Source organism: Odocoileus virginianus, chromosome 11, assembly GCF_023699985.2.
Source record: "Odocoileus virginianus isolate 20LAN1187 ecotype Illinois chromosome 11, Ovbor_1.2, whole genome shotgun sequence".
NCBI lineage: Eukaryota > Metazoa > Chordata > Mammalia > Artiodactyla > Cervidae > Odocoileus > Odocoileus virginianus.
In genome coordinates, this window is record NC_069684.1 from 29,951,922 (window position 1) to 29,979,370 (window position 27,449).

General features: G+C 59.4%; 1 protein-coding gene across 1 annotated transcript in view; it reads right to left on the minus strand.

The window, feature by feature from the left end:
* MEGF6 (multiple EGF like domains 6) overlaps nt 1–27,449 on the minus strand; it is a 100,775-nt gene that overhangs the window by 61,388 nt on the left and 11,938 nt on the right. Inside the window, exon 4 of the mRNA XM_070474175.1 lies at nt 19,751–19,855. Coding sequence (XP_070330276.1) covers nt 19,751–19,855 — 105 coding nt within the window. The remainder of the gene's footprint in view (nt 1–19,750; nt 19,856–27,449) is intronic.

Genomic DNA, 27,449 nt, shown 5'->3' on the forward strand with positions numbered 1-27,449 from the left:
TCATCCCGCCATGGATCAGCCTGCAGCCCCAGAGAGGCCACTCGAGAGGACCACCTACTGCACAGGGAACTTCCCACACCCAGACGGTCCAGAGCGGCGGCCCGTGAGAGCAGGGGAGGCCCCAGTAACAACGACCCGAGGAAAGTCACATAAACCATGCAGATGCTCACAGGTGGGAGAACATTACAGAAGGCCCCCGGCCTGCTGCGGGTGGCTGGCAAGGCTGCCATCGTTCTTTTCTGGTTACCAATCTTTAGTTACCCTAGCCAATAAAATCAGGGCCCCCAAGGTGTCCACACCCCATCTCTGGATCCCCACAGGGCAAAGTGGAATGACGGGTGCCAATCAGCCTATCTTATAGTGGGGGAGTATCTGCAGGACACAGGCGGGTCCAGTGGCATCACAGGGTCAGCATGAGTGGACAAGCAAGGCTGGAGCAAGAATCTGGGGAGAGAGAGGTGAGGCCGTGGGAAGCAGGGGCAGGCGGGTGCCTCGTTGCTGGCTTTGAACATGGAGGAAGGGGCCACAAGCCAAGAAACTCGGGTGCCCTCAGAGCCTCCAGGACGAACCCGCCCTGCCCAGCACTGAACTTTAGTCCAGTGAGACGCATGTCGGACCTGTGAGCTCAGAACAGTGAGATGATACATGTGTGTCTTACTCCCCTAAGGCTGCACAGTTGGTCACTGCAGCAGATGAAAACTAATAGTCATTGGGTACGTATCACCTTTAAAATGGAAAAAAATGAAAACCATTTCGTTAGAGAAAGTGCTTCACCCTGCTCCGGGCTGCAGCTTGCCCTTGGCTGGTTGAGGGGGGGGGGCGCATCTCACCCAGTTGGACCATCCTGGGAGGCTCCCCCAAACTGAGAGAAGCCACTCTGTAAGCAAACCCACCGCCAGGCCAGGGCCCACCTGGCTGGGTGGTTATCTCTCTCGTGTAGCTCGGAAGTCAGCCAGCCGGGGCAGCCAGAACATTCCAGTGCAATTCCCATTGGCCCCTACCCCAGCTCAGCACTCACAGAGGGTGAACGGGCCCCCTCATCACTCACCCCGCTCCCACAAGCATCTGCCGACGGCCAGTCCTACAGGAGGACACACCATCTCTGCTCACGGGGCCCCGCCAGCCAGGCGGAAAGACTGCCAGGAGTCAAGGAGCTGGAACCCAAGCAAGCAAGCAGAAGGGAGCACAGACAGGAAAGCCTGGGAGGCCTCCTGGAAGCAGTGTCCCCAGGGCCAATGCTACTCAGGCTCCGAGGAACCCTTGGGTCTCCCCAAGGGACACTGCTGGGGCAGATGCAGGAAACACAGAGGCCACGCACCCCCTGCTCTGAGGACAATCCCTGAGCACCAAGGCCTGTCTGCCGGCTCATGGAGAGTCTGCCATCTAAGGAGTCCCATGGTCCTCTCCTGCATAGGACAGACGCTCTGCGAGGTGACCGTCCGCCCCCCCCGCCCCCCCCACCACCACCACACGGCTCTGCTGCCTCTGGAGGTTCAGGATTTATTGTCTGGCTTGGCTAAAGTGAGGCTTTCTCATCTGGACCCTGTGCACTGTCTGAAGGACACACAGGTCCTGCCCACCCTCACCTAGACAGCAACCAAGCCGGTCCAGGGCCCCTCCCTGTGGTGGCTCAGCCTTGGAGCAGGAAGCAGTCCCCCTGCAAGCCCTTCTCCTCTTTCTCTGTCTCTCTGGACTTGTTGCAGGGAGAAGCTTGCTTGACTGTAAACTAAAGTGCCTTTGTTCAGCTTGTGGAGAGAGAGTTTGTCCCTGCCCACCTGTGAACAGAAGAGATTAACACACCCCTTTGGAAGGCTGGACATTCCCTTGGAGATGCTTTGCAAGACTGAAGACCCTTTCACTTTACTTCCCCACTGCATCTCCCTCTATTCTGCCTTTTGACTTTAGTTCCTCATTGCTTCTTTCTCTGATCTATAAAAGAACCTGGCATCCAGACCCCAATAAGATGGATATTTTGAGGTGCTAACCTGCCATCTCTCCCCAGTCAAAGTCTCTTCCTTGCCTCAACACTTCATCTCTCGGATTCACTGGCCTATCGTTCAGCGAGCAGGGAAAGCTTGGACTTGGTAACAGACATCTCCACTCTGGCATGACTCACTGGGAAAGACCCTGATGCTGAGAAAGATTGAGGGCAAGAGGAGAAGGGGGCAACAGAGAATGAGATGACTAGATGGCATCACTGACTCAGTGGACATGAGTTTGAGCAAACTCTGGGAGATAGTGAAGGATAGAGGAGCCTGGTGTGCTACAGTCTATGGGGTCACAAAGAGTCAGACATAACTGAGCAAAAATTGGTGATAAACACACACATGAGTCCTCAGTCTCCTTTCTCACTTCCTTCTAAAGCTGAACACCTTAGAAAACCTCTCTCTGCCTCTCACCCCATCACTGCTGCACCTGGAAGGTCTGCAATGAAACCAACTCAATCCAAACCCAGTGAAGTAGGAACTCTGCGGGCTTCAAACATGACCATGATGGGAATGGTCAGCAGGCCCAGCTACTTGCCCCCTAAAAGAACCTCGGTCTTGACCATCACTGTACGGCCACTGCATCCCAGTGGGCAGTTTCTTCTAGTTTGACAGAGAAACTGGCCTTGCGGCAGAAAGGGCCCCTCTTGCTCAGAAGCTTTAAATGGACAGCACTGGGACCCTGGACGCTTGATCCTTCAGTTCAACTTCCAGATGTCTGTAACAGTGACAATTAGTTCACTCTGTATAATGGGCTCCAGTTTCAGCCATCTCATTAGAACTGATTCAAATGGAACACACGCAAATCCATGGCTGATTCATGTCAATGTATGGCAAAAACCTCTACAATATTGTAAAGTAATTAGCCTCCAACTAATAAAAACAAACGGAAGAAAAAAATTCACACAATAGTTCAGGTCCACTAGTATTTGAGGAAGTGAGTCAAGATAATGTATATAAAGTAGATTGTCTGGCACATTGATTGTACCAAATAAACAACAGCTATTATAAAAATAAATAAATAAATAAACCAAGGGGCTCCTGAGGAAAGAGGGGGACCAGACAGGGAAGCAGAAACCATGGAGCCATCCTCAGGGGACAAAGTAAGTGAGGTTTCTGAAGGTGCACTAAGCAATATGCCAAGAAAACCCAAATAAAGCACAGAAAGAAATTGAGGCACCAGCCCGACCCAGCAGAGGGGGGGCATTCTCAGGATGGGGTCAGGCAAGGCCAGTCCCCAAGGCCCAGAAGGCTGGGCTTTTTCTTCATCTTTTGTTTGGAATTAATAGATTTTATTTCTTAGAGCAGTTTCACGTTTTTGGAAAAAGTGAGCAGAAAGCACAGAGAGTTCTCTGTAATCTCGTCTCCCCAGTACACACGACTTTCTCTATTACTAACATCCCACGTTCGTGTCTATGTTTATTGCAGTACATGGACCAGTACCGAGAGTTCATTACTAACTAATGCTGGCAGCTTGCACGAGCAGCACTCTTGCCACTGGACGTCCTGTGGGTCTGACAAATGCATGGGGTCTTGTATCCACTATGACAGCGAAGTATGGAGCAGCTTTACTGTCCTCAACGCCCTCTGTGCTCCACCTGGTCTTCCCCTCCCCCAGGTCCTGGCAACCATCTGTCTTTGTGCTGTCTCCAAGGTTTTGCCTTTTCCAGAATGTCGCTGGCTGGAAGCACACAGCACATATCCTCCTCGAACGCACTTCCTTCGCTTCGGAGCATGCGTTTGAAGGCACTGAGCTGCTCACAAGTTTTTCCCAGGGGAGAGTTCCCCGAGGGTCAAGGATTCCTTCCCAGGGCCAGTCAACCCCCTCCCCTTCTGTGGTTTCCAGGGCAACCATGGAAACCAAGAGTGGGTCGCCCAGAAAGAGTCAGATAGGCCTTACCCGCTCTGGATTTCCAGGGTCACCAGGTGGTCCCCTATGGGAGAAGGTCACAGGGGCAGGTCGAGAGTGGGGTGGTTGGCTTGGGCTGCCCACCACTGGGCTCCCCTCCCTCAGGCCTCACGTGTTCTAGGAATCCAGAGGCTCTGCTCTTGGCTGCTTAGTGAGCCCCAGGTGCAGAGGTGGCCCAGGATTAGGTGAGGCTGCCCGTTCTCACAAAGTGCTTGCCTCAAGTGGGCAGCGGGTGCGGAGCAGACCCCACCCGGCAGGAGAGATGGCCTTCAGAATGGGAGACAGCCTGCCCTGCCACTGGCTCTGTGGAGGACGAAGAGACTTCAGGCTTTGGGGCGTTTGGGGAACCCAGTGAAGGGAGGGGGGCACAAGGGCTAAAGGGGGACTCCCACCACCAGTCCAGCCAGCCCCCCAGGCCCAAGATGGGGTGGAAGGCAGGTATCATGGGAGGTCAGGCAGAAGGTGCCTGAGCAGAACCCCCACAGGCAGTCGGCATGAAGTTATTATCATTAAGGCCCTTAAGGACGTGGAGCAGCCCCGGCAGGACCAGAAGGGCTCCGTCACCTCCTGCCCTCGGCCCAGGACCCAGGGCCCGACTTCGGACAGTTTCTCTGTTTACTCTGAAAGTTATCGGGTCTGGTCTGTTTATACAAATCAGCCTCCAAAAATGTGGGAACAGGGATATTTTTTCCATTTGTTTCCCAGAAAACAAGACAAAATGTAAAAGGCCCAGAAGAGAGCCAAGAACATTCCTCGGTTCCCCAATGTCCAGGTCTCCACTCCCCCTCCACGGCCGAGTTCCTGGGCTATTTCATGCTCTGGTGGAAGGGATGGGGCTGTAGCCAGAGGCCAGCCTCTGCCTCTGCTTCTGAGCTGCCCCACAGCAGGGGGCGAGGCTGGGGAGGGTGGTGTGCACCGAGCCCGGGCACACTCTCAGCACATGCCCTCCACATGTGTGTGTGCACGAGTGGGTGCGTGCGTGTGCACATGTGGGTGTGTGCCTGTGTTCACGTGCTGGGTGCATCTATGTCTCTCTCTCTGTACCAAGAACCCTGATTCCTGAGCTTGTGTGAGGTCCCCCAGAGCCCCTCTAGTCCCAAGCCCAGCGGCCTGCACAGCACAGGCCTGACCATGGAGGGAGGGCCCCAACCCTGGACAATACCTTCTGCTCTGGACGAGAGTGCGGGGCCCTCTCTTTTCCTCTTCCTGTTTCTAAGTCAAGATCAGGAAGAACGGTGGTGGGGGCAGGCATGGGAGGGTGACTGGCATTTCTCTATCATTTCCTGAAGCAGAGCTCAGAACCCTGCCAGGGACCAGGCTGGGGCCCCAGCGGAAGCCCAGTCACCCTGGGGTCAGAGTGCTCGGCCGGGCTCCAAACCCTGGTGTGAAATCCAAGGCCTGGACACTCTTAAGCCTCTGACCAGCCAAGCCCCTGCCCTGCTGGGAGCCCCTCCACCAGACCTGCCCCTGTCCAGACAGGAGGCTGGCTCCTGAGGAGGGAGCTGGCCCCTCCTGGGCCTCATTCTCGGGCGGGCCGCTCACTCTCCCCAAGAACTCCGGGGTCCTGGCCAGGAAGGCTCCCCAGAGGGGCCCCCTGCAGGACCTGGTGTTAAGCCCCACACTTGGTGCCAACAGACCCCAGAGCTACAGGCTCAGACAGATGGACACATGGAGGGCTTGAGGATTCCCTGCAGGGTGGCTGCCCCGCCCCCACCCCAGGCCAGGTCCAGCTTGCACGTCCCCTTCACAGCCTCCATCACACCTCTGGCAGTGGGATTTCTGACTCCCGTGAACTGAAGGTCCCTGAGATCAGGCCATGTCGGCTCAGCAGCCACGGCATGGCCAACCCCCAGCTGTGCCTGGCACATGATAAAAGTCAACAAATAAATTTGGAAGAATGCTTGCTGAGCGAAGGAACATTCAACAGTGATGATTACTTTGTCTGAGATCTGGATTTGAGCGGAAGTTCTGTTTTCTGCAAGGAGCCCTCCTGCAGCTCCCAGACAGCCCCAAGGAGGAGAAATGAGCCAATGCTCTTGAGTGTTAGAATTTACGGGGCCAGAGTGGGGCAGCGAATCCAGCCTCTACCCTGCAGATGGGCAAACAGACCGGAGAGCTGCTGGCGCATCCGGCGGCCCGGGGCCTGCGGGACCCTCCACGTCTGAGAAGGGAAGGCTGTGGCATCTCCCAGGCACACATCCAGATGCCCACCCCTCCCCAGGGCCCGGGGCAAAACCCCTCAGCCAGAGGGCCCCTCCTGGCACAGAGACCTAAGTAGAAGCCCCATGTTCCAACCAACTGCTCCCACCCTGGTCTTCCCGAGTTCAGAAATCGCTGCTTTCCACCCCATCTCCTGGACCAGACCCCAGGAGCCCCCTCTTTCCCTCACAGGGAGCCCCCCCTCATCTGGACACACACGAACCTCCTCTCCCTCTGCACTGGCTTCTCAGTCTCTCTGCCCTGGCCCGGAGTCGCCCTGGCCTGGGGTCAGCCTGGCCACCAGCCTGGCCCCAGCACAAGCCACCGTGGCTGCCTGACTTCCGGCCTCAGCACTCCGGAGCCTGCTCCCCCGTCCCGATGCAAAGTTCTTAGTCAGCATCCTGACAGAAGCGCACGCACCACCAATGTGCAGCAAGCAAGGTCGCTGAGGAATCCCCGGTCATGCCCCGGCAGGCCCTCGGTGACCCAGCCGCAGGGTTGCACTGGCCCCCGTGCACAGCCGAGTCCCTGGCATGGCGCCTGGACACAGCGGGTTCAATGACTGCTGGGGCGGCTGGATGAATGAACCAATGAGTGCATGACTGAACGCAGGCCGTGCACCCAGGCCGCCCCCTCTGCACTCGTGCCCCTGGACTCCTCGCCAAGGTCTCAGCCTCTCCCAGTTGTGTCCCTCGGCAGCCGTCACAGGTGACTCCAACACCCTCCGCGGGGATGGCAAAGGGAATGGAGGACGCACCCACCATTGACCGCAAATTCCAGGCAGCCCCCTGCGCCTGTGCTGGCATGTCACTGCCACCAGGGGGCGCCAGTGCACCACCCCGAGGGGAGAGCAGGTGGGCCCCTCCTCCCTGCACCATCCCCAAGCTGGGGCAGGAGCCCTTCCAGGAGGCTCTGGGGTCCCTCACACCCGAGCTGTTCTTTCTGGGCCTACCTGTAGCCACGGAGGCCTTGGGGGGGGGGCAGGCAGGGCTGGGAGTCCCTGGGGGCAGCTGGCAGCCCCGGGTTGAAAGTCTGGGGGCCCACCGTGGGGGGAGAAGAGGCCTTGTGTGCTTGGGTGCCCAGATTCCCAGGAGCCCCCCAACTCCTCTAGGGGCTCCAAGAGCGGGGACCACCCTCAGAAGCTGGTGCCAGTGGGGGCCAAGGCCGGTGCCCAGCACAGAGGAAAGGCAGGGACACAAGGCCTGGCCCCTGTGCACGACACCTGTCCCGTGTGGGGTAAAGCCCAGGTGGACACTACTCCGTGCACAGGGCCAGCTGCCCACTCTCTCATCCCCCTGGGCATGTGCCCCTTGGCATCTTCCTGGCCAGAGCCTGACCTCACCCACCCACATCAGGTCCTCCCTCACCTTCCAGGTGCCCACCCCAGTGGGTCCACAGGAAGAGAACAAGGTGTCAGCAGGTGCGCAGTGGGCCTAGCCATGGATCCCCCTGTTATTTATCCATCCACCCACCCATCCATCCATACACACATCCACCCATTCATCCATTCATCCAACCACCCATCCATCCATCCATCATCCGTCCACCTACACATCCATCCATCCATCCATCCATCCATCCAAACAGCACAGAGGGCCCAGCAGGGACCACCTGCCCTCACTGAGCACACACACAGAGGGGCCCTGGGCAGAGGCACCTCCTCTCTGTGCCACACCTCAGTCTGTAAAAGGAGGGGCTTGGACTGGGCAGCATCCATTGGCCACTTGTGACCTGGGGCCTAGGTTCTCAGGCTGGAGCAGCCGCCTGGCAGAAGCAGCACCCCACGGCATCAGGGGAAATCAAGTCCCCACCCCCTGAGGAAATGCCCTGCTCAGGAGTCATGCAAGGCAGCTGTCTAAGGCATGGAGCTTAGTTCTTTGTCCCATTCCCAGAGCCCTGGCCTTGGAAATGGCACAAATCAGACTCCTCCACACCTGCTGCAGGGAGCCAGGTGGAATGACTTTGTTTGTGAGGTGTAACCCTTTGGACACTCCCCTCATCCCCACCTGACTGAGGGTCTGAGATGAGGAGCAGTGGGCACCCATGCCGCTCCTGAGGACACTCAGCCCCCACCCCAATGCCATCCATCTGCCCTTTGTCCACCCCCACCAGAAGCAGATGTGTCTATGGCCTCCAGGGCCCGGGCAACAGGGGAGCAGGCGTGCCTGTGACCTCCGGGGCCAGCGGAGGGCCAGCCCCCAGGCTCCCAGGGCACAGGACACAGCACCCAGGACCCTCCAGGCCAGAGCCCAGAGGCTCCCCAGCTGGCAGCAGTGTGTAGGAATGAGCCCTCCTGCTTTCCAGGTGTCACAGCAGGCACTTGGCCACATGATGGCCAGCATTTCCCAGGCCTCCCAGGATGGCCCTCCTAGTCCCTAGGGAAGTCATCACACCCACAGGGACAGAGAGATACAGTGAAGACCACTCACCCTACCGCTCAAGCTCTGCACCCTGCTGGCCACCTGAGCAAGACACACCATCCCACAGCCCACCAGAAAGGCATGTGACGGGCTGGGGCCCGAGTTCAGGTCCTCCAACCTGAAGGCCCAGGCACTCAGGGCTCTTCCTGACAGCCCTGTGTCTGTGGATCCAACAGGTACATCCTGGGGCTGGTGAGCTGGGGTGGGACGTCCCCACCACGAGCCATAGAAACCCCGACACCTTCTCTCTCCTGTGGGAACCCAGACACTCAGCCAACACGGTATGCGCTCCTGGAGGCAGGAGGGCCAGGGGGCTGTGAGCACGGTCTGCAGCCCCACTGTGTCCACACCTGCCTGCCTCCGCAGCTCAGCCAGGCAACAGCCAGGTCGCCCAGCTCAGCCTGAGCTGAGTCCCCCAGAGGCAGGGCGGGGCAGGAGGGCGGGCCCTTGGAAACCCTACCAGCATAGTGGGATGCGAGGGTAGACCAGCTCTGGCTGGGGTGGGGAGCTGGTCAAGTTGGAGTTTAGTTGAGAAAGTGTGAGCGCCCATGGAGCTACATGCACCTGGGCACCCAGTCCTGGAGCTCTCATGGCGTCTAGAGGGTGACAACCATGCATGCAGTTCCCCCACCCGGGGGTCAGGCAGTGTGAGCCCTGAATGCCCAGCCACCCTCCCAGCTGGGGTGCGAGAGGAAGGCCCTGGTACGGGCTGGAGGCCTGCCCTGGGCACTGGCTGCCTCATCAGTGCCACCTCTTCCACAGGCACCTCCACCCCGCCCATGGTCCCTCAGCCCCCAGGGGTCACCCAGAGAGGCCCAGCCACGGGGAGAGCAGCTCAATCACCCTGTGAGGTGGAGGTCTGTCCTGAATCCAGCCCAGAGCTGGCCTGCCCTCGGGTCCAGCCTGCCTGCCCTCGGCCTGGAGGACGGCCCATGGGACGGGGTGATCCAGAGGTGTGGGAACAAGCGCCAAGGCTGTAAGGTGAGGTGGTTCTGAGGGGAGAGCGTGCCCCACGGGAAGGGGCAGGAAGAAGGGGCCATGCAGGGGTGCTGGGGGAGCAGCCAGCTGGGACTGGGAGCCGGGGTTCTGATGCTGAACTTCCCCTATGCCCCTCAACAAACACAGTAACCAACCACACCCAGAGGGAGCCCTGAAGGAGGCCTGAGCTCCCAGACCTGCTGCCCTGACCTCCAGGCGAGCAGATCCACCCAAGGTCCAGGCGCTGGAGCCTGAGTCCCCAGGAATGGCAGAAAGGCCCAGTGGATTCGAGAGTCCCATGGGACACAGGTGGGGCCCCTGAGGCCCAGCCAACACCGACAATAGCATCTGCCCCACACTCTTCCCAGGACGCAGCTGGAGCACAAACATCCAGACGCCGTGTGGCTGCAGCCTTTGTGTGGGATGGCCACTGTCAGGGACGCGGCATGGATGCGCTGGCTGGAGAGGAGCTCAGCCTTTCCCAGTGAGTGGTCCCATTGACCTGGCCAAGTGCGCTGCCAACACACCCTCCCTTTCCCTGAGCAGGAAAGGCACTGCCAACCCTTTGGACGGGAGCCCACAGATGACAAAGGCAAAGCCAGGACATTGGCGAGCCCAGTTCGTGCTGTCAGAGCATTCTGCAATGACCTGTGGGACCGAACTGTCCGGGTCTCCTCACCTCGAGGTTCACATACTGTGGTCTGCACCCGCCAACACGCACTGTGGTTTCCTGGGGCGGATGGAGGGTCCCCAGTCAGAGTTGGGGAGATCACAGCTGTGCATGGGCGTGTGGGCCACCTGCCCCACGTCCTGCTCCGGGAACAGCCAGTGCCCCCTTCTGGCCTCATGGTCCTGCAGGACCTCAACGGCAGCAGGACAGGCAGCAGCCTGGTGTTCAGCAGGGGTGCGACCTCCTCTGTGCTGAGACCCCTGATTCCAGGGCGGGCTCGCCTCTGCGGATGGCTAACCTCGCCCTGACCCTGAATGGTGGGTGACGCCTCCCTCCGCCGCTCCTGGTTCCCAGCACAGCAGATGTTGGCTGGGAGATCGACCTGGACAGCAGCTCCCCCGCACCAGCCGCGGCTGGAGACCAGTCCAGCAGGCTGTCGGCGCCCTTGGCCGCCACCTCCTCCTCCCATGGTTACTGCCCGTAATCAGCTGGCCGGGCTCCGCGCGATGCTGCCCAGGCCTTGGTCCGACCGGGGCGCAGAGGCCAGGCCCTGCTTTGGAATGCAGGGGGCCGCCAGAACCCGAGCCAGATTTCAGGATGCCAGCTCCCGCGCTCGCAGACCCCTCATTAATTATCCTGCCAGGACACGGAGGCAGGCACGGCCCCAGGAATCCTGGAAGTGGGCAGTCGGGGTCTTTCCTGGACTTTGCACCACACAACTCAATGGACGTGAATTTGAGCAAACTCAGGGAGACAGTGAAGGACAGGGGAGCCTGGTGTGCTGCAGTCCGTGGGGTCGCAAAGAGTCAGACACGAATTAGCAACTGAGCAACAACAACTACAACCCTGGCGGCCAGCGCTCGGCAGGCGGGCACCGCAGGTAGAGCGGACACGGGGATGAGACGCCTGGCCAGGGGCCCAGCAAGCATCGGGGGCTCTCAGCTCACCAGGGCCCGCTGCCTCAAAGCCCCCTGCACGAAGTCTCAGGGCACTGTTGGACTGGGGGACAGGGGCGTGGCCACCCGAGCTGAGGGGTCTAACTGCTGGGGGAGGCAGCACCAGCCCCAAAACGGGCTCCTGAGCGCCGGATGGCCCCAGACAGGAACTCTCCAGGAATTGAGACTAACAGCTCTGCTCTGCCACTGCTACGTTTCATTGGCTCCTTTAAGGTGTCAGGGCTCTGGGGTGAGCAGTGAGTGCCAACCACAGATGCTCCCAGTGGGGGGAGGGGCAGCCTTCTGGGGTAATGAGAAGGGGGCCCGACACAGTAGGGGGCTGGGACTGTGGTCCTGGATACCCCAGGGGATCCTCGGAAGGTGGCCCCTTCAGCCAGAGCAGGACAATGTGTCCACACGGGGCTGGAAGGGGGGATCAGGCTTCATGCATGAGTTCCCTTCCACACATGATTCTTGGGGGGCAGGGACCCATGGCCTGCCTCTCTCTAGTGCCCAGGCCAAGAGCCCCCAAGTAGAGGGACCCCCATACACCACACTCCACTCCTGGGGCCCCTCCAGCCCCCTCCACTGCCCCCATGCCCCACCCCCAATGCACGCCGCCCCTGATCCCCAGCCTTCAGCCCCTCCTGGCATGGGTGTGCCTGCCCAGCCCAGCACACAGGGCCATGAGCACTCGGCGGAGGAAGTGGAGGCAGGCCCTGGTCTTATTGAGCCTCCTGCCCCTCAGCTGGGCTCCTCTGCTCCCCTCCCCTGCAGAGAAAGCCTGAGCCAGTGAGGGTGCAGGAGGGCTAGCAAGAGGCATTTGAGAAGAGAGGGGGGTCTCTGGGCCCTGACTCTGACCCACCCAGCACAGCCCAGCCATTCCTGTGTCCAGAATAGAAAGTGCCAAGCCACCCACCGCAGCCAGCCAGTGGCTGGAAAATTGAGCACCGCAGCCCCTTGGCAAGTGGGCAGCTGCCTGGCTTTACCAGCCCAGCAGACTACCAGAAAAGGTCAGCCAGAAGCCCGGGCATGGCCCCTCAGCCCCAAACACACCCAGGGCTCCTGCACCCCGATTCTTGTCAGTCCAAGGTGGCATCAGTCAGGGGACCCACAGTGAGCATGCAGGCTGCACAGATGCCCCATAAACTCCCCAGGCTCCCCCATCCCAGTGGGACCTCCACATGCAACCCGCCCTGCCCTGCTGGGACCGAGAAGCCATCTGCCCACCCTGAGCACATCACTGACCCTGGCAATTCAGGAACTGCCGAGGCTCAGTGGTCTCATCTATAAAATGGGACAAGCCCCCAGCCCACCCCAGGGCACGCCCAGGCAGGCCCTTGCAGCCCAGAGGGCATTTCACTGGGATGGTCCGGGACAGTTCCCAGCGACGTGGACAGACTCTGTGGCCGAGGCCAGGGAAAAGCAGAGGGCAAGTTCCCACGGCCCTTTCAGGAGCCCACCCAGGAGGATGGATGGGGCTCCAGCCTGGGGCAGCCCTGGGCAAGCAAGGCTGGGAGGCTTTGTCCCTCTCTGCAGACCCAGCCTCTATCCTGCCCAGATGGTAGGTCCCACGTGGGCAGGGGCACTTGTGCCATCCACTTACCAAACACCCAGGGGGGAGGCATGGGGGTGGGGGTGGGGCAAGCTCACAGGCCCCCGGGGCCCCCGAAGGCCTGCCTCTTGGTGGATCCTGCTGTAATTATGTCATTAGAAGACCACCCCATCTCAGAGGCCAGCCCTGGGAGAGGCCCACAGCCCCACTGTGTGCAGAGCAGGCCTGGAGAACAGTCATTGGAAAGACAGAGGCGCCTTTGTGGGTGGTTGGGGGGTGAGGCAGGGGACGAACCTGGTAATTAAAGGATTCGCAGAGCGAACACGAAGGCCCTTCCCAGAGTCAGACGCTTTGAAAGGAGTTGGGAGTCTGCCTGCGGGGGTCCCCAGGCTGTCCTGGAGCAGGCAGTCTGTAGACCCGCTGCCCTGCACGGACACGGACCCCCCAGTACAGGGCAGCAGCCACACCTGTCCCAATTGGCAGTCAGGCCAGCAGGGCCAGAGGTCACGGCCACAGCCACCCACCCCCTCCATTTATCCCAACAGGCCCTACCCCAGGCAGTGGAGCCACCAGCAGACGCCTAGCGCCAGCTCCTGCGGGGAATGGAGAAATCTCCCTGGAGATTTCGGGAACTGTCCTCAAAGGAGGGGTTCAGTGTAGCTAAATCGGGCGTGTGTGAGAGCCAAAGGCCACAGTGCCCACCAGGGTGGGGGCGAAGGGAGGACAGAGCAGGGCCAGGGGCCTGGGGGAGCTGGCAGCTCTGCACACCCGGTCAGGCAGAGGAGAGCCAGGTCCCAGGCCTGGTCCCGGCCAGTGGCCAAGAGCGGCCCTCGGCGGTGTCTGGACCTCGGGCCAGGGGTCAGGCTCCCACCCTCGGATACAGTGGGCACCACTGAAGGGCAGCCCGGGGGCGGCTTCCTCTCCATTCATCAATCATCCCAGTTTAGAAACAAAGTCATCCTTGAGCGGAGGCCAGAAGCTCAGGACCCATGGGCCTGCCTCTCACCCCTACGCCCTCGACGGGGAGCCGCCTGCTCCCGCGGCCTCCTGGCAGAGACCAGGGCCTCCCCTCAAGAACCCAAAGCCACTCAGGGCCACTCCCAGGACCCCACCCGCCCACTCCCTGCTCCTGTGGGGATCAGGCTCCTTCCTTCAAAGCGGGAGTCCTGGGCCTGAGGCTCCAGGCAGGACCACGGAAGCCTCTCCCTAGGTCCCCAGGGCTGGCCCCACCACTCCGGGTTCCAGGTTATTCCAGCCCACTCAGAGGGGAACCCTAAGTCTCCTCTGATTCCAGGCTGAACCTTCTCCGTCGTCTGTCCCCACCAGTTCCTCTGGGCCAAACCAACTCCCTCCCTCCACTCTGCTCCTCTGCCCCTGCCTTGCTCTCACCTGGTAAGGCCACCCAGCCCCACCTGCACCTCCAAGTCCTCCTTAGCCCATAGGCCCACCTCCTCCAGGAAGCCCTCCAGACCACTCATCCTGCTGCATGTCAGTACCAGCGCCCTGAGAGCTCCGTGGACCCAGGAGCAAGTCCAAGAGCTGCCTGAGAGACGGACCCAATCTGACCATTTTACAGGTGAAGAAATGGAGGCCCAGAGGGAACCAGGGCCTAAGCTTCTTGAACCAAGAAGTATCTAGAGATTACTGGGGTCTTGGACCTCAGAGTCCGCTCTCCTTCTCTGAGGTCAGCAGAGACCAGGTCACAAGAAATGACCAGCAGCTATTTATGATACTAGAGGAAGATAAATTAAGATAAACCTAGACAGTGTATTAAAAAGCAGAGACATCACTTTGCAAACAAATGTCCATCTAGTCAAAGCTATGGTTTCTCCTGTAGTCTTGTACGGATGTGAGAACTGGACCATAAAGAAGGTCAAGAACATGATGGCCAGTCCTTGTGTCTGAGTGATTCCCTGGGCCCAGCAAAGGGACCAAGTTTCCAGAGCCTTGAAGACAAGGGGTAACACCCCAAAATACGGACTCATTTTCCACTCTACCTTCATTGGCCGAGCAGCTGCCAAGAACAAAGGTCGCATCTCCCGATACCTGGCAAACAAATGCAGTATTGCCTCACGAATCGATTGCTTCTCTGAGGTGCCCACCAGTGTTTTTGGAGAGAAGCTTCGAGAACAAGTTGAGGAGTGGCTGTCCTTCTATGAGACTGGAGAGATTCCCCGAAAGAATCTGGATGTCATGAAGGAGGCAATGGTTCAGGCAGAGGAAGCGGCTGCTGAGATTACTAGGAAGCTCGAGAAACAGGAGAAGAAACGCTTGAAGAAGGGAAAGAAAAGGCTGGCTGCAATTGCCCTGGCTTCTTCAGAAAATAGCAGTGCCCCGGAGGAGTGTGAGGAGACAAGTGAAAGACCCAAAAAGAAGAAAAAGCAAAAGCCCCAGGAGACTCTTCAGGAGAATGGAATGGAAGACCCATCTGTCTCTTTTTCCAAACCCCCAAAAAAGAAATCTTTTTCCAAGGAAGAGCTAGTTAGTAGTGATCTTGAAGAGACAGCTGGTACTGGAAGTCTTCCCAAAAGGAAGAAATCTTTTCCCAAAGAGGAAACAGTTACTGACCCTGATGAGTCAGAAAACAAGAGGGTCCCCAAGAAAAAGCGGAAATTGTCCAAGGAGGAGCCACTCAGTAGTGGACCTGAAGAGGCTGCTGCCAGCAAGAGCAGTGCCTCCAAGAAAAAGAAAAAGCTCCGAAAGCTATCCCAGGAAAGTTAGAATGGACATCTTCCTAGTGGGACATAACTTACAGAGGTATTCCCCATCCCATCCCCTAAAGCCCAATAAAAATAAAAACAAACAAAAAAAAAAGAAGGTCAAGAACAGAAGAATCGATGCATCCGAATCCGAAGAAGACTCTTGAGAGTCCCTTGGACAACAAGGAGATGAAGCCAGTCAATCCTAAAGGAAATCAACCCTGAATATTCATTGGAAGGACTGACACTGAAGCTGAAACTCCAATATTTTAGCCACCTGATTTAAAGAGCCGACTCATTGGAAAAGACCCTGATGCTGGGAAAGATTGAAGGCAGGAGCAGAAGGGGACAAAAGAGGACGAGATGGTTGGATGCCATTGCTGACTCAATGGACATGAGTTTGAGCAAACTCTGGGAGACAGTGAAGGACAGAGGAATCTAGTATGCTGCAGTCCATGGGGGTCACAAAGAGTCAGACACAACTTAGTGACTGAACAACAGTGTTCCAAAGCGTACTATTTTTGCCTGTTTTTCCTGAAAGATTCAAGGCCAGTTGGCTATGACAAGACCATCCCCAGCAGATCTGGGGGATGGGGGGGAGGGGCCTCTGCCATCACTCACTCCAAGCCGCACCCGGCTATACTCTGGGTGCCAAGGGAGGACAAAGCTGTATTTTCAGAGGGTGGAAACCGTTCTTAGTCAGGCTGATAGAACGGATGTTATGATAGGATCCTCGGATCCCACTTAGGATTGGGGTACCCGAAGGTGCCAGTCTTCAGGGCAAGGAGGCCAGTGGTTCTGGGGGGCGTCCTGATGTCAGGCTACCCCAAAAGAGAGGCCACATGGGCACCACTCACCCACAAAAGCTCAGGCATCCTGTGTTCAGAGACCCCAGGACAAGGGGCCATCCCCACCCTTCCCCCACCCCCATCATCCCTTATGTCCCTCAGTGGCCAGACCTCTGGGGAGAAAAGGTCACCACCACCCTGCCAAGGCACTCTGCCCCTCCCCTGCACTGATGACTGGGAGCTGCACAAACATCCCCCCATTCCATCCCCACCAGAGAGGGGAGCTGGAGTCTGGCACGTTACCCTGAGGCCCAAGGCACATCGGGATGACAAAATGCCCAGCCTGGACAGCCAGCCATCCTGGACAGACAGCTGCCCTGGGCCGGACTGCACTGAGGGCCTGTGCTGCCCCAGCCTCCATCCCCCGCTCCAGGCCCCTCCAGCACAAGCTCCCTTTGTGCTCCTGAGGCTCCTGCAGAAAGTCTTCCAGGGAGGGGAGGGGGTGGCGGGCAGAGGTGGGCAGGCAGGCCCAAGGTGAGGGGAGGGGCACCAGGCGGGGGAAGGACTCTTCCTCACCCCTGCTCCCCACCATCAGCAGAGATCCTTTCTCCCTCCCCTACTCTTTTGTTCAAATGAAAGTATTTGGGAAACCAGAAAAAAATATGGCTTTTATTTTTGAAACTGGAATCAATTATATTTGGGGGTGTGAATAACATGCCCAGCAGTGCCAGGTCTCAGGTCAGCCAGCTCCAAACCTAGCGTGGAGGGGCCGGAAGGGGACGGGGTGGCCCTGCAGGGGGGCGCAGGCCTCACAGCAGGTCTGCACACACCCAGCCCTGCACACCAACCCTGCTCAAAGGCCCTGCACTCCAGCCCAGTACACCCAGCCCGGTCCTGCACACCCAGCCCTGCACACTGACCCTGCACACCAGGTCTGCACACCTGCCCTGTACACTCAGCCCAGTCCTGCACACCCAGCTCTGCACACAGACCCGGCACACCAGGTCTGCACACCAGCCTTGAACACCAGCCTTGTACACCAGCCCAGCCCTGTAAACCAGCCCAGCCCTGCACATCCAGCTCTGCACATGGACCCTGCACACCAGCCTTGAACACCAGCCCAGCCCTGTAAACCAGCCCAGTCCTACACACCAGCTCTGCCCACCCAGCCCTGCACACTCAGCCCTTACACCACATCCTGAACACCAGGTCTGCACACCTGCTCTGCACACCAGACATTTCTTCCAGGAGATGGTATCCTAAGAAGAGGCCCAGGGACCACCCTCCAGCTTTGTCTACTACAACTGGCCATTCTCCCAGGAAGGCCCCCGACACTGGAGGGCCATGGGCTGTCACAGGCCAGCCCCCTCACCCCTAGTGATGCTCTGGCCTGGGAGGTGGGCGGTGGGGGGGGGGGCGTCCTGGGGATCCGGCCCTCTCCTCCCAACCAGCTCTCAACAAGGCTCTGCCCCCACCAAGGGCAAGCACCATGACCAGAGATGGCATGGCTGGAAGGTTCAAGGTGCTCACTGGGCTGGACTGGTCTCCAGTCCCAGCTCTGCTGAGCGGCCAGCAGCAGCTGGACCTCCCTGACACCAGATTCCTATTCCACAGAGCAGACGAGGCTAGGGCTCAAGGGAGTGACGTAGGCAGAGTGTAGCAAGGGACGGGAAGGTGCCCCCACCCCGAGAGGCCAAGTGAGCACAGGAGCAGGGCTGCTCTGGAGGCAAAGCCGAGCCTGGAGCCCAGACTCCAAGAGACCAGCAAGCATGTGAGCCTGAGATCATAGCCCCCTCCCCACCAGGAGCCCAGAAGCTGGTACTGCCCTAGGCGCCCCCCGGCTGGCTGCATAGCACCTGCAGGATGACGAGTCGCCCCCACCCACCTCACCCCTGCAAGCCATGCACCCTCTGGTACCCAGGAGGCCAAGGGTCAGGTCTCACAGGAAAGGGGGTGCTGCTCAGGACAAAGGGAGCACCCATCAGTGATGTTTAGGGCTGGGCGTCGGAGAGAGTGCCAGGGCAGGAGTGGTGGGAGGACTGATGGCCCCAGAAAGCATGGCGGAAGGGGTGGGGGCTAGAGAAACGCCGGCCCGGGGCCAGAGGGGCAGGTGTCCTGGCTGCTTCCTGAGGACGGGGCCAAGGACAGGCCACACTGCAAAGCCACCTCCTCACCGCCTTCCCTGGGCAGCAGGGACTCCGGGGCTGCTGACTGTCAAGGCAAAGCCCAGTCCCAGGGACCGCCCCACAGCAGCTCGAGGCCGGATGTCCCTCTCGCCCTGACCACACAGCCCAGCATCTCCACACCCACCCGCAGCTATCAGAAAGACCCTGAGTAGAGGTGACGCATGGCAGCTGGGTCCCTGCACCCCAGCCTGGACCCCAGCCTGCACTGGCGTGGGGTGGAGTCACCTCTGTCCAGCCCACAGAGGTGCTCAGGCTCTAAATCCACGTGGAGGCCTGACTGAGGCTTGGAGCCCTGATGGTCCAGGGTACGTGGCAGGACCCCAGCGCCTGAAGGGGAGACAGTGGTCCTCACGCCATGGCGGGACAGCAGGCCTCCAGCACCCAGAGCCTAGGAAGCAGGACCTTCCGCCTTACAGAGGGCATTCAACGAGCAGTCAGAGCCTCCCGACACTTTCCAACAATGCCAGCACCCCGGGCACCAGTGCCAGGCTCAGAACTCAACCCAGCACCTCCCCAGGACCCCCACTTTCAGCCTCGCTTTGGAGGCACATGCATGTGAATGCACAGGAAACAGCAAGAGCCCGGAGGTCCCCCCTACAAATGGGGGCCCCGATCCCCCACGGTTTCCTGGTTTCCCTCCGGTTGCCTGCTGGCAACCAGAGCCTTATAGAGCGTCACAGGATATACGCCCCAGCATCTATGGGGAAGAGGCCCCCAACTGCTCAGCAGAAGCAAGTTCAAAGCAGCGGAAATAATCTCAAGCATTTCATTTCGATGGCGGCCGCAGCTCCATGCCCTGTTCCTGTTCCAGCAGGACCCGCGAGCTACATGGTTGGGTAAGAACTCAAACAAAGCAGAGGACCACCAAGGAGACTCACGCCAAGAAATTAGGAGGATGTCTGCAGGTTCTTTGGACAACTTTTCATGCACTCTTCTGTACTTCTTTATAAAATTTCTATCTCCCTTGCCCCCCACCCCACTACCTGCTTTAAGCCCATCCACACCCACAGCATCCCCACAGGACATTGTCGGGGGCTGGATTGTCAGTGGGTCAGGCGCCAGTCTGCAGGCGTGAGGGTAGGACCCCATGACCCCCAGCTGTCGACACGAAGGACACAAGAGCCCCTGGAAGATGGGGGTATGGCACAGGGACCCCTGGGACGCACCGCTTCCCAGCTGACCCAAGGACCCTGGTTCATGCCTGTTTGTCTCCACGCCCACTGTCCCCACCCACAGAGGGCGCTATTGGACGGGGAGGACTCTGATGATGGTGCAGAGGCATCCATGAGAAAGGGGGTCGCAGCGTTGCCCCTCCTTCCAACACCCTCGGGGGGCTGCAGGGAGCAGGGTCAGGGCACCGGAGACCCCCCACCCCCAACCATCAGAGACTCCCCCGCATGGAGTACCTAGAGGGGGCGCCACTCACCATGCTGACAGCGAGGACCCTGGAAGCCAGGGGGACAGCGGCACGGCTGGGCTGAGCCGGACACGCAGTGGCCACCGTTAAAGCAGAGGCCGGAGCTGCACACGGCTGTGGAGGGAGGGAGAAGGCATGTGAGGAGGGGCAGGGGCCTGGGGGCACCCCCGGTCCACTGCCAGGATACAAGGTCCCTAAGTCTTCCCACAAGGCGAGGCCTCAGGCCTGGACAGGACCCAGACTCTCAACAGACAGGACAGTTCCCCACACTCCCACTGCAGCCCTGGAACCATGTGGGGGGCCCGGGGGAGGGTCCCACAGCCAGGCGGGTCACTGGCCCTGCTCTGCCATCCTGGGTCACACACCGCCAGGTCTGGGTTCTGTGAAGGCCCTCTGGGTGAAGCAAAAAACCCCACTCACTTCAGTGGCACATGAAGGAGTTCCAGGGCACTTTCTGGGGGAGGCCGAGGGGCAGGGGGTCGTGGGTAGTGAGGGGTGCAGGGAGAGCAGCCCACAGTTGAAGGAGGCTGAGAGCTTGGCTGAGTCCCCCTCCCTGCAAAATCGCATCAGTGGAAATGCCCAGGCTGGTTCCACCCCCGAGGAAGGGCAAAGCTGGCCCAGGCCTTGGGAGAGCAAGAAGAGAGGGTCCAGGCAGAAGGTCAGGGCTGCGAGCAGCCGGCCTCCCCTGCCTTCTCCAGAGGAGACTCCCTGCTCCCAGACTCCCTCCCCTGGACCCAACCGGTCACCCTGGGGGCAGCTGTGTTTACACCTAAACCCACTGCCTGGGGGTAGCCTAGGGTTACCGAGCCGCCCCCTCCAGCACCAGGCCACTGCATGGAGGAGGCGGCGGCCGGCCCAAGAGGCAGGGGCCCTGGATGGAAGATGGAAGGGCCGGTCCAGTCCCAGCCCCATCACAGAAAGGACCCCACCCCAGGCTGGACCGGCTGCCTCCAGGGGCTTCAGCATGAGTTTTCTTGGCTCTGCAGCCACCCCTGGCCCACATCCATCCAGGGGAGGGCAAGACCAGGGCAGGTGGGCTCTGCCCCCATCCCCACAACCCCAACAGCCAGGCCCCGAGTCCTAAGATGTTGGGGTGCTCGCTGGGTGAGTGGACACTCTGAACAGTGGCCTGGACACTCCCCAGGCACCCCAGAGTCCCACCGTGATCCACGGGTCCAGCAGGAAGAGAAGCTGGAGGGTGGGAGACCCCAAGGGAAGGGACGCCAGCCAGACACATGGGTCTGAGCATCCCCCTGGACCAGGCGCTGCCCTTGATGAGGAGACTGGGCTCAGAGACATGCAGCACATGGCCCCAGGTCACACAGTCGCTGAGGATGGACCAGTCCACGAGGGACCAGCCCAGGACAGATGAGCCCAGGGCTTTCTGATGTAGAGTCAGGAGGACTGGCCAAGGGAGACACAGGTCTTTTCAGGGAGCGTCTTCTTCCTCCTCTGTCCCATAACCAGGCTGCTGTCCCAGCCCTGGAGGGATCCCTCCTCTCGGGCCACCCTGCCGGGGTCCCAGCTGGGTCTCCTCACACCTGGCAAACTCCCTGAGATTTCTGAAAGGCGGTGGGAGTGGGGGGGCTGGGGGGCAAGGCAGTACCACAGGGGAGCAGGAGGAAGCACGTGGTGACCCTGGAACCTGCAAAGGTAAGTCCAGGCGCGGGGCTAACCCAGGCCACGTGGCACCACAGTTTCCACTGCTGAGGGCCCCAAACCTATGGACCTGGGTGACTTTGTGGAGGAAGGGAAGCCAGCTGTGTTTACTTTTCACATCTTAAAGAAGTTTTCACCATCCTGAAGACCTTCAGCCCCAAACCACCACGATGGGCCACCCCTCCAGTCGTGGGTGAACCAAGTATCCAGATTGGAGCTACCCCGGGACTCTGCCCACCCCCAGGAGCCTCTGCAGGTTCTGCCAGGTCCATGCCCAGCCTGGGGGCCCCCATGGACAGCACCCTGCCTGTGCCCAGCTCCATGGTCTGTTCCGGAGCTCAGGGGGAGACAGCACCCCACTCTCTGCTCCCACACCCCCTCCCCTGACCTGGTACACAGCGTCACAGCCACCAACGGCTCAGGCCAGAAACAGGGAGCCAGCCTCACTCTCGCCCCAGGTCCAGTCCAAAGCCAGCCCATCGGCTCCACCTCCCATGCACCTGGAGTCCACACTTCTCTTCGTCGTCTGGCTGGACGAAGCCGCCTCTAGTATCCCCTTGGAGTCCTCTCAGCCCCGTCCTTTCCCAACGGTGCAGCCATCGTGTTCCTTCACAGCAAGAATCGGATCATGGGCCCCTGGCTGAAAACCCTTCTGTGGCTTTCCCATCAACCTGGCACAGAGCCCTTCAGCCACCCATCAGATCCCGAGAGCTGTGTGCCTGGACAACAGGTCCCTTCCGCAGGGAGCCTCCCCAAAGAAAGAAAGAAAAGAAAGTGAATTCGCTCAGTCGTGTCCAACTCTTTGTGACCCCACGGATGGTAGCCCGCCAGGCTCCTCTGTCCCTGGAATTTTCCAGGCAAGAATACTGGAGCAGGTTGCCATTTCTTTCTCCAGGGGATCTTCCTGACCCAGGGATCGAACCCGGGTCTCCCGCAATGCAGGCAGATGCTTTAATATCTGAGCCACCAAGCCCTAAGCTTTCCCAAGCCGCCAGGCAAATCAGAGCCCACAGTGCCCCGCAGTTTCCAACACTGCACCTCCCAGTGTACCAGCCCTTCAGACGGGCGACAACTAAGCTCCCACCCAGGCCTGGGCTCCCTGGGAGCAAGGCACAAGCCCGCCTCCAGCACCATCGCCTCCCCTGTTGCCACCGACACACCCTCACTTAGAAGGCGCTCCATAAACTTTGTTGAGTGAAGAGGAAAGAGACAAATAAATGTCAGGCCAAGTGAGACGTGAGAGTTATTTGTGGGGAGGCCCTCAGGGGGAGCGCTCAGGATCCAGAAGGGATGTCTAGGGCAGTGCATCCTAGACAGAAAAAAGAAAAGGCTTCACAACAAAGGCACTCAAAGCTAAAAACAAAGGTGCTCAGAGCACCCAAACTGAGAAGGGTGCTCCTAGTGGCCCCCAGGCTCATAGGATGCTGGAAAGACAGGGTTACCATAGAGAAGCCTGGGACTGGGGGTTCTGGGTGGCATGGGGTAGCACTGGGCACATCCCCGTGGCAGGATGGGCACCCAGAGCAAAGGGACGGGGCAGCATGGTGGAGCACCTGTGGGTCCCCATCCCTCCCCCGGGTGGGTGGTGGTCAGGGATACCTCCAGGAGCCCCCCACTCCTCCTGCTGTCACTCAACCCCCCACAAGAGAATTCCCCCACAGGTGAGGAAGACCACAGGTGACAGTCACAGCACAGCTGTGGAAATGGAGCTCGGGAGCCACAGACTGAGGCTTCCTTTCAGGACGTTTGCTTTCCTCTACAAGAAAGAGGAACCATGTGTAGGAAGAGCAGACATATAGGAAAACAGACCTGTGGGACACGTGGAAAAGGAAAATGTAAAAGCTCCATGCGGTGGCTCACACGTGCTCAGTCGTATCTGACTCCTTGCGACCCCATGGACTGTAGCCCACCAGGCTCCTCTGTCCAGGGGATTCTCCAGGCAAGAATACTGGAGTGGGTTGCCACTTCCTTCTCCAGGGGATCTTCCCAACTCGGGATTGAACCCAGGTCTCCTGTATCAGCAGATGGATTCATTACCTGGGAAGCCCATCAGTGGCTCAGATAGATTCATCTATTTGACTAGTGTTTGCTGAGCACCTACTACACGAAGGAAACTATTAATATTACAGACACATGGGATACGTTAATGAACAATTTGATGACCCTTGCTCTCATCGAGCTCAAACACTAGCAGGCAGGGTGTGTGTGTGTGTGTGTGTGTGTGTGTGTGTGTGTGTGTGTTAAATCACTTCAGTCATGTCCAACTCTTTGCGACCCTGTGGATTATATATAGCCCATTGGGCTCCTCTGTCCATGGGATTCTCCAGGCAAGAATACTGGAGTGGGTTGCCATGCCCTCCTCCAGGGGATCTTCCCGACCCAGGGATCAAATCCACATCTCCTGCTTGGCAGGTGGATTCTTTACCATTGTGCCTGCCACCTGGAAAGCCCATACTTTTTAATGAATTTTAGCAGCACCTACTGAGTGCCAGGGTGACAGCAGGGGGTCGACTTGGGGACCAACCCTCGTCACTGTCAGCATGGCTGAACCCACAGGACCCTCAGGGACCCCAGGAGGAACTGTCAGAACCCACAAGGATGAGAAACTCAACAGCAGGTGGAGGTGAGCCGCGGGTAGGGGAGCACCATGGCCACAGGGTTTGCTACTGCCAGGCAGCCGCATCTTCCAAGGCTGGAGGATCCTATCCTCCCTCCTTGGACACCCGCTGCCTCATCCCACCCCACCCAGATGCCTTCGCAAGGCAAGGCAGCTTAGGTTCTGAAGACCTACACTGAAGTCGCAGCCCTGATACTCAATCTGTCTTTGGAAATGAGGGCTAAGCTCCCTGCCATGTGTCAAATGCAATATCTTCATGGACCCTTCACACTGTCAGAGTGCTGCCCCCACACAATCACCTGGAGCTAAAGATGCACATGGCCCCGCAGCAGCTCAGGTCCAGGGCCACCATCTGAACAGAGAGGAGGAACCACCCCATGAGCTTACAGACGGGGAGCTGAGGCTCAGAGACATTGACCAGACCTTTGCCTTGGGGTGAAGCTGGGTGGATCTGCCCACATTCCTAACACCAAAGGCTGGGAGGATCTTTATGGAGTCCAGTTCCGAGGGGGATCCTGGCCAGGCCTGGGAACGGGAGGACAGATTTGAGGAGCGCAGTCTCCGGGGACAGGCACCACGTTCAGGTATAATCTGTGGCATCCTGATGCCAGCCCCTTCCTCTCATCAAGACAGGCGGGGACACCCGGGCCCAGCCAGACTTCAACTCCACTAGCCGTGGCGGCCCCAGCCTCATTGTCCCAGGACAAGCTGACCCCGGAAATGGGACTTGGCTGTTCTCTGAGGGTTTGATTTCTGCAAGTTCAGTCCCCGGACCACCACCCTGGGCCTAGGCTTGGCTGAGCCTGAGCCTCCTTCCCTCTGTCCCCAGAGGGGCTAGTGGAAACCGGAGTGACCACAGGCAGGACAGGGTGACCCAGGCTGACACCTTTGTCCGGCCTGCCAAGCCACCCGCCCACATGCTGAGGTCACCGAAGGCGGTTCTGGAAGCCAGCCCTGCAAGCAAGGGCTCGCCTGCATCCCAGAGACCCCGCAGGGAGGGCTGGCTCAGCTCAAGGTCACGAGCAGGCAGGGTAGCTCCCGTCTTATCGCCCAGGCTACAGGGTAGCATTTCCTCAGCTTCACCCCTGCCGCTGATTAAGAGCTGCCCGTGTGCAGGCAGGCAGGCGTGGGAACCAACGCCCACCTCAAGTTGGCAGTGGTTCAGGAAGGGAGGCCACTTCCCTGGGAGCCTGGGGGACAGAACCAGCCTGAGCCCTCCTGCCTTGTCCCTCTGACCCTGCTCCTGCCGGCCTTCCACCCGATGCTGGCCGAGGGCTCGGGGTCCAGATCACATGCCCCACCCAACCTCTCCCGCCTGGACCCTTGCTGAAGGGAGGGAGTCACCTCAGCTCTGTGCTGGGCACTCAGGCTCCAAGTGCCCGAGGAAGCAGCATGCCCTCCAGGCCGGCTTCCAAGTGCCCTGTGCCTAGACCAGCTCTCACCACACCAGGGGAGGGGGTCGGGTCCCAAAGCCCAGGGTCGGGCACAGCTCCCAGAGCCCCCACATGACGGCAGGCCTGGCACAAGCCACACTGATTTTAGGACATTGTGTGTGGTCAACAGAAGTGAGAGGCTGAGGTGCCCTGATGACAGCAGAAGCCCACTGCCCCCTCCAGACCCATCCTGGGCTGCAGGAGCCCCAAGAGCGCACCTGGGTGGGGCAGCCTCCTTCCTTGCCCCCACCACGCCCACTTTCCCGAAGGCAGTCGGCAGGGAGGGGCCATGCACCCAGAACCTTCCAGAAGCTGAACTTGGTCCCAGCTGCCCTGGGCGCACGGAGCACTCTGGGTCCCTGGTGATAGGGGCACCTCCGTGTCTCATCGCCCGTGCTCCCCATCATATCATGCTCCCGTGAGAGTACACATGTGGGTGTCTGGGCTCCCATGGGAGTGTGAGTTCATGCACGTGAGTGTGCACACACATGTGTGATCATGAGCATGGGTGCACACCTGAGTGAACAGAAGTGACTGCCCATGTGAGTAGATTGCACGTGTGTGAGTAAACCCAGGCACGTGTGTACATATGTGTGTATGTGAGTCTATGTGGTGAGCTCCTCTTGGTGGGCTTCAGGCCCAAATGTGAGTGTGTGTGTAAACGTGTGCTGGGCACAGGGCCGGGCCAGTCCGGGTGTGATGCATGGTTTGGAGAGACCTGGGGTGCTGGGGACACAGCAGGACAACACGCCCCGCCCCCAGTACCTCAGTCCACACCAGGGACAAGAGAGCCAGCACACCAGCTCTGTAAGTTCCCCCACTGGGTGTGGGGTGGGTGCAGGGCTGCCATGCTGCAGCCAGAGTGGGAAAGGACAAGTGAAGGCCAGAGAGTGGAAGCTGAGCATCCCCCCACCTCGGAGGTGGGGGGGTACTCAGGGCTGCCTTCCTGCAGCTCCTTCCCTCCAGCCCCGACCAGCCAGGGACTACAGAGGAGGTGGGAGGGAAGAGAGGCCTCCCTGGCAGTTCAAGAGCTGGACACAAGGGTGCCAAGCCAGGCCTTGCCCTGTGGCCCCGGCTGTAGGGGCTGAGGCCGTAGGCACAGATCCAGACCCAGGGCTGGGCTCCCGGGGTGGGGACAATGGCTCAGCCCTGCCCAGTTCCCACAGCCTCGAACCTGCCCTTCCCTCTGCAGTGGGGCTCTTCCCTGGGCGCCAGTAAGGCCCAGCACTCACATCACACAGGCCACCACCACCCTGGACACAGAGGCCTCCTGGACGCCCACTAAGTTAGCACCTCCCATCCGTGGGCCCTTTCCCACCTCATTTTTCTCTGGAGCATCCCCACTCGCCGGCATGGAAACTTCCTTTCTTCCTTCCTCTCCCTCCACACAGGATGCAAGTTCCAGGAGAACAGGGCCAGAAGCCGCCTCTGCTCGCGGCCCCTCCCACACCCCAGAGCAGTGCCAGGCACCCTGTCAGCCTCTACAGATGATTGTCGGGAATGGATCACTAACACACTTCCCAGTACGTGCTTTAGGAACACTGTTGTATTACTTTGACTTTCAGCTTCTTTTTTTTCTTCCTTTTTAAAGAAAGAATTCATTCGGAAAACACTACACAGCACGTGTCCGCAAACTGCAGTGTACACTACTGTATTAAAGGCTATGACAAATCCTGCAAAAACAGAACCCACTTAACTGTACTTGACACAGAGCTTCCTGGACCACAGCATCCCTTTCCCAGAGCTCCTGGCATCCACAGAGCTGGTGCAGTCTCTGGCCCCTCCTTGGGCCCTGCTTCTCCATCCTGCAGCCTCTGATGGACTGAGCCCAGCCCACATGGAGAGAGCTCTAGATGGAGCCATGGGTGGTCTTCCTAGCATGGTCTTCTAGGCACCCATTCCATCTCAGGGTCCGCACGCAGGGGTCTGAGGGGTTGAGCTGCTCCAGGCCAGGCACCTCCTCTGGGCACTCAATAAGGGTGGCCAGGACCCAGGGTGA